This window comes from Besnoitia besnoiti, chromosome XIII (genome assembly GCF_002563875.1).
Source record: "Besnoitia besnoiti strain Bb-Ger1 chromosome XIII, whole genome shotgun sequence".
Lineage (NCBI taxonomy): Eukaryota > Apicomplexa > Conoidasida > Eucoccidiorida > Sarcocystidae > Besnoitia > Besnoitia besnoiti.
In genome coordinates this window covers 89,200-95,578 of record NC_042368.1, presented here as the reverse complement: position 1 = coordinate 95,578, position 6,379 = coordinate 89,200, and the positions used below count along the sequence as shown (strand labels likewise).

General features: G+C 56.1%; 1 protein-coding gene across 1 annotated transcript; it reads right to left on the bottom strand.

The window, feature by feature from the left end:
- BESB_029830 (uncharacterized protein) lies at nucleotides 1-2,171 on the bottom strand (the record flags this gene model as incomplete). Its single annotated transcript, XM_029361651.1, has 5 exons — nucleotides 1-86; nucleotides 540-601; nucleotides 937-1,427; nucleotides 1,587-1,593; nucleotides 1,780-2,171. 5 exons carry the CDS (start codon nucleotides 2,169-2,171, stop codon nucleotides 1-3), a joined length of 1,038 nt encoding a protein of 345 aa, XP_029215118.1.
- Between the last annotated feature and the right edge of the window lie 4,208 nt (nucleotides 2,172-6,379).

Genomic DNA, 6,379 nt, shown 5'->3' with positions numbered 1-6,379 from the left:
TCAGACATTTTTACGAATGTTACACCACGTTGCCGTGATCCAAAGGGCACGGTCGTTGGCGTAGTACCGGCGGGTGGCGGTGATGCCTGCAGAGAGGAAGAACAGGAAATGCACTACTCTCAGCTACACGAGCGGCAACCAATCAAGCCACTACATCACGCTGGCATCGTCGAGCTCTCCCCAGTGACTTCAGACCGTTGTGAGAGGCCCACATAGCCCACCAGAGGGCAACTTACTCCAGGGCTGAAAGCGGGAACAAACAGTCCATGTGCGAAGGGTTGAGAACAGAGCATACGGTGGCGCTGATGTGACAGTCTCTGTGGTGGCTTTTCGTTTGTTGACATGATGATAGCCTAGAGGATGTCATCACTAACCTGAACAAAGGAGCTGACTGTCTCACCCTGAGGAAAGTAACACACACAACATGACGAAACGCAGGAATTCTGTCGTCTGTCAAGGCAGGAGGTGCGCCTCCGTTTTCGAGCGCATGGGTCGAGCAGAGATCTTGCGAAGACGGTCTCCATCAGAGGGGAACTCACTTGTCGAGGGAGGCGGAGGCGCGCTCGGTGTGGCAGGCTGGGATCCAGAAGTCGAAGCGGACCTGCGAGAAATGAGCAATGAAGTAGCCAGGTGGCACAACGTTCTCAACCGACTGCATGCAAAGAACAGCAATCCTCATGATTGCAGCGGCCAAGGGAGAGAACGATAATTTCCCAGCAGCTGTTTGTGGAGCACTTTGAGCCACCCAGATAGGGTCACGTGCATTCTGATATGGATTCCACCACGAATGCTTTCCGAACGCTTCGTGGAATTCAGGAAGGAAGCGAGGAGTGCCGGGCGTGCCGCCAGTGACACTGATATTGCTGTGGCGTTGAGCATGTATCGTTGCTTGCCCAGGAGGGAACGCTGAAGTGCTGATCACGAATAACTGCTTACCCTGCGGTGCGCGGCGCAGCCTCCGTCACCACGGAAAAGTCTCCATCAGCATCCTCGAAAAGGAAGACACTCGGACCGTAGAAGATTCCTGACTGTAAGGAGGGCTCGTACACGTGGACGGGCGGACGAGGGGGGGTTCCGAAAACAACAACGTTGAGATCAAATACATCAGACGCGGTCTGTAGAAGCTGCTGAGAAGACATCCCCTGGAGAAGCTCAGGCCCCGGTGCTCCCTCGGCCTCTACCTCCTGCAAGAGGGCGTCGGCGACAGCATTGGAAGCACTGGTGAAGCCGACAAAAGCGTAGGAAAGGGCCTTGAAAAGCGAGTCGGGGCCCTTGGGCACAACGTAAGTCGCCATGACCACGAAATCTCCAACTCGCAGGTTTGGGTTCTCGTGCATGATTGGCGCACCAGGAGCCGCGACACCTAGCATTTTCGCAATCCTACTCCGAGCTGCTTCACCGATGTCTTTGAACTGAACAGGCGCCACCTGAACAGAAAAAAGAATAGCGCTTCACGGGCCTCCTTGTACAACACGTAAATCAGAAACTAGGCAGCTGCAGGTGTTCCTGTCGGGCACCCACCCTCGGCGCGCGTGCCCTTGCCGATGCCGCTTGCCATCTCAGGCCCCCGCGAGTCTTAAACTTACGTTCACCCTGCTCAACAAAACAGAACACAGGCATAACCAGACAGACTTCATGCAGGCTCTTTCGGCCCGCTGTGCCCTCTCCTGCCCCCTCCCTGTTGCACGAGACACTAATGGCATCTACGTTGGAGCGTTAAAAAAACTACTTTCCGCAGGACGGTGGTCTACGCTCGGTGCATTTTCTGTCAACCTTTACCTCGGAACGCTTGCGGTCGTGCGAAGCTGGAGAGCTGAAAACCTTGCTCCTCCAGGACGCTTGCCAGCGGAGCGGTCTCCTTCGCGGAGGCCCTTGAGCCTTGCTTCACGGTCTTCTCGGGGATTATGGGACAAATTGTGCCCTTTCACAGGTAGTTCCAAGCCACGCTGCTGGATGAAACCAGCTGGAAATCCTCGAGAGACCTGCGCGCCGCCGGCACGTCCGTCCCCGAGCCTCGGAGAGTTGAAAGCCGCTCGTCCTTGTCGAGATGATGTCGCGGCTGCGGAAGGTGCGTTGGTTGAGCTTGCAGGCTGTCCCTTGGGGTCTGGCCAGCCTAATGATGCCGCATCTGCAAACGCGATATTGATCCGATCTGAATGCCGGAGCAGCATAGCTCTCTGCTCAAACCCGACTAGTAGCCACGCCACGAAAAAAAGGGACACGATACGATCCCTCGCGGAAACTGCAAATGGGACTCGAGTCGAGGCCATGGTGTCTCAAAAACTGGGGCGAAGCGAGACGGATTTTCCGATACATACAGATCAATAGCTGTAACACGACTGAGAGTGGCACCACTCACGCTGTCCTGCAGCGCTGTTGCTTTACGGTTCTGTTGTGTGTCATGTGTTGTGTCTTCAGAAGGTGCGTACCACTTCATGATACATGGTGATCTGTGAGAACGTCGTGATTCATTCTGGGGGTACCTCCAAAAGGTCATGCAGGCAGAAAAGGCGTTCTGCTGTGGCGAACACGGTTGCCGCCAACACTCAGTTGGCTAGTTGCCGGCGGCGGCGGGCGCACATCCAAGACACGCGTGCGAATTGTGGCAAAGCGAATCGCGCGGAACGGGACGACCCGTTGCCGGCTGCGCTTGTGGCCGTTTGATCGGACTTCCTTCGAATCACAGATTTGCTGCTATCTCTCACAAGTCCTGACTCTTGGATTCCACCAATACTGCGGATAGTCGCCATCTTTTACTAGTGCCGCATATGCCTGAGGGGTCACGACTGGCGCTATCTTCCTGCGGGTCACCCTGTCCCTGCAAATGGCATATGTGGCTAGACGTCGGCCGCCGGCGGCCCCTTCTCAGCAACAGGCAGTTTTCAACCGAGGCCGAAGTTGTCGGATATAGAATCGGTAGTGGGAGACGCGCGAAATCGGCGTTTTACAGGTGCTCATCACACCCGTCGCTTAGTGCAAAGGCGTTATACCCCCGGACGACACCGTGGGCAAAATGGCGAAAAGGCTTCCGCTTGTGGCCCTGCAGCAAACGCGGGGAACCGATGCGCTCATCCGTCAACTGCGGAGGCCTTGGAGCCTAGGCTGAAGCGGAATCTCTAGGTACACGCATTCTACAGTTGTGGCTTCACGTGTCCAAGCGCCGTACATACTACTTTCGAGTCCGCAAGTCCCCTGTGTGGCCGCGCCCACTAGCCCGTGGTAGCTGTCCTCGCGGGTCGACGTCTCGAAAGCGCGGACCCGCCAGTCTATCTGCATCTTCCATTCGTTCCGCAAGAGGATGGTCCCGTATGCCGTGTAAATCCGGCGCACCACCAATCACAGATCGTTATGTTGACTGCACTGTGGCAGATTGCTCACCTCACCTCGCACACACTGCGATATAACATCCTGCTAGTTTGCGACCAGGCAGCTTTGGTTTCCAGGCGATACGAGGCGGCCTCCCTCTAGCCTTCGGCCTCAACTGCCCCTGGCCAAAGTGCGAGTGTAGTATGTACCAGACGCTCGGGGTGTGAGGCCTGGCTTGCACAGACTTCGCTTGAGGGACAGACTGCGGTGGGTGACGCTCTTTCATCTTTGCCGCTGTCACCATATCATACATGTACACAGAGCACAGCCATCTGGGCTGAGATAGTCAGCAAGTAATCTCCACCTCATCGCGTTGGCACCGCATAGTTCACACAGGGCTGGAACTGAGCACCCTATCCGTTTGTGGACGTTCTTCGTGCAAACAGGCTTACCCCCGTGGTGAGCCCTACCCGCTTCGAAAGTGTGCACAAATACTCCGAATGGCATTTATTTCTGATAAGCATTCTGTGGTGTGTAGCGACAACAATTAGATGGCATGCGCAGTGGGCTCGGATTGCAAGGGGGGACTCTAGCCCGGTGTCGTGTTCTTATATGCCTATGGCGACATTTCGCTTCGCTCGCTAACGCAGCTTCATCACATGTGAACACTGGCATCCAACCACAAGCTTCTCCGCTCGTGCCGCCCAGTCACCACTCGCCCTCTTTTCCGTGTAAAGCGGCTTATCCCAGAACCGACTCCATACCGCACCGCCCACGCGCGCCCCCCTACCCGCCTGTGGTACCACCGCAACGGGCAAGCCAAACAGCTGACGCCCACCTAGCTGTTCACCTTTGACATCGCCTTATCGAGTATAGTAGTGTCTCATCTAAAACTGTCTTGGCATCGTAAAGCTTGTTGCCTCCTGAACCACATGCAGACGGCTTGCGACGCACCATTTGTAATAGCCGCGTGTTATCAGATGACGGGTCGCTTTCTGACAGCATATTCCGAAGCAAATCAGCAAGGCAGGGATAGCAGGCGCGAGGGCCAGAACAGGAGAATGCCTCGCAGAGACACTTTCATCTTTGTGGCTACCATCGAGGTGAAGCGTGAGCGAGACGCCTCTCTGGCAACGAAGCCATTCAAGCTTTCCCGAGCTCGTCTCGTACAACGGCGTGACAGGGCAGAACGCACGAATGAGCACGTCCATTCGGCTGCCTGTCACCGTCATGAAGGCCGTGAAGCAACGCTCAACGACTATTGCAGGGACCGACGCCTGCCGCGACAGGCATCAAGCGGACTGTTTTTTTGTAGGGCAGCACCGCAGGAACAGCAAACACAATAATCCGAGTTGCTAGCTTTGTCCTTCGGCCCAGCACAACTCCACTCGGCGTCGCGCCGACGTGTTTTGGAGGAGACCATGATTCTTCTGCTCGGGTGAGAAGCTGACTCGCAAAGGCTAGCGTATGACACGCCCTATACATCCTGTGGGCTTCAAGACATTCCAGGTCGCCAGTGTGGCGCAGGCGGGGTTGCCAGACACGCGTCAGCGCACGAGGAGCGGGCGACAGCGTTGCACCCACACCCCACGAACCCTAAATCTGGGGGGGGGGGGGGGGGGGGCGGGCGTTGCGGCATGTTTTGCTTATTTCGTCGATAATGCAGCCATGCCTGTCTGCGTACGTATCGGACAATGCTCAGCGGCCTTCTGCGCTTTTACACGCTGAAACATGAAGAAGTGGTTTCTCCCATCTTCCCCGTTTCACAGAGTTAGGTGACGAACAAACGATGAGGAAGGAAACTGCGGCAACGCCTGCTTTGGGGACTAGCAGCCCGCTATGCACGACACAGAGGAAATTCAACTACTGCACACGCGGGCCTCTGCACCGACGTCAGTTTCACCGAGAGCTGCCGATGCGACCGTAATCAGCGCACCAGTCGCTGCTCGTCTCTTCTTTGCTGAGTGACTCTTCGAAGCGCCTCATTCCCTAGTCCTACGAACACAGGTGGAGTTTACCGATCTCAACTTCCTTCACACGTTTGCTGTACAGGGCTCGCAGAGTGGGTGGCATGTATATGTGAAAGTAATCTCTCCTACATCTGAGCTACCCAGTCATCAGGAACAGCACTCCTACTGCTCTTCTTGCGTGAAACGACGCGCACATGAACCCTGCTGAAGTCGTCCGACGCTTCATCCGCCAGCACGTTCACCTATGTCCAGCCGAGCATATCGAAGAGAACCAGCAGGAACAAAGAGGAGGAAGGTCGGGGGGGGGGGGGGGGGGGCGACTACGGAAAGCAAGGCGACGCACGTGACCGGACAGGCACCGAGCGTTGGGGAGAGAGGGCATTCACAGGACGTAATTCGCACGCTCTACACACAGGCGTCTGGTGTCTGACGCCGTCTGCCGCCTTGATCTAGAAGCCTCGGGAGCGCTACGTTTTCCTGGAAATCTCTTGACAAAATACTCGAAACCCGACACGTTCCCTCTGACGAGTCACGGACCTTAGACGACGTCCCTCGGCTGCTGCGGCGGATCGACAAGGTGGTGCACCTTGCACCGACAACGTGGCGCCATGCACCACATATGGAAGGAAGACGCATGTGGCAACCGACTCCGCAAGGGACGGGTCGTTCAGCCACCCGAAAACAGTATTGCAACCAGCTTGCCGTCGGGAACCTTCAGGGGCCAAAAGCAAACCCACGCACGACTTCTGCTGGAGAACCGAGAGAACCGCCAGAGACTTCTAGCACGACGGCCCCCTTCACTGTTTCAACAGGAAGAGGAACATGTCTGCTGCTCTGTCCGCCGCTCTAAGTCCCACACGCCTTCCCTATGGTGTGAATCAACCAAGCAAGAAAACGGAACTGCACGGCAGGGAGCGACTCATGCGACAATCTACGTGCACCACATGGACCCCCAAACCAGATGTGCGCTCTGTCGACCACACCCCACAAAAGTGCGACATGACACAACACAGCAGGACGCACGGACCTGAATAAAAAAAGTGCAGTTACACTTCCACAAACTCAAGTAGAGACTGAACCGCTTGTCTGTACAACGAAGCAGG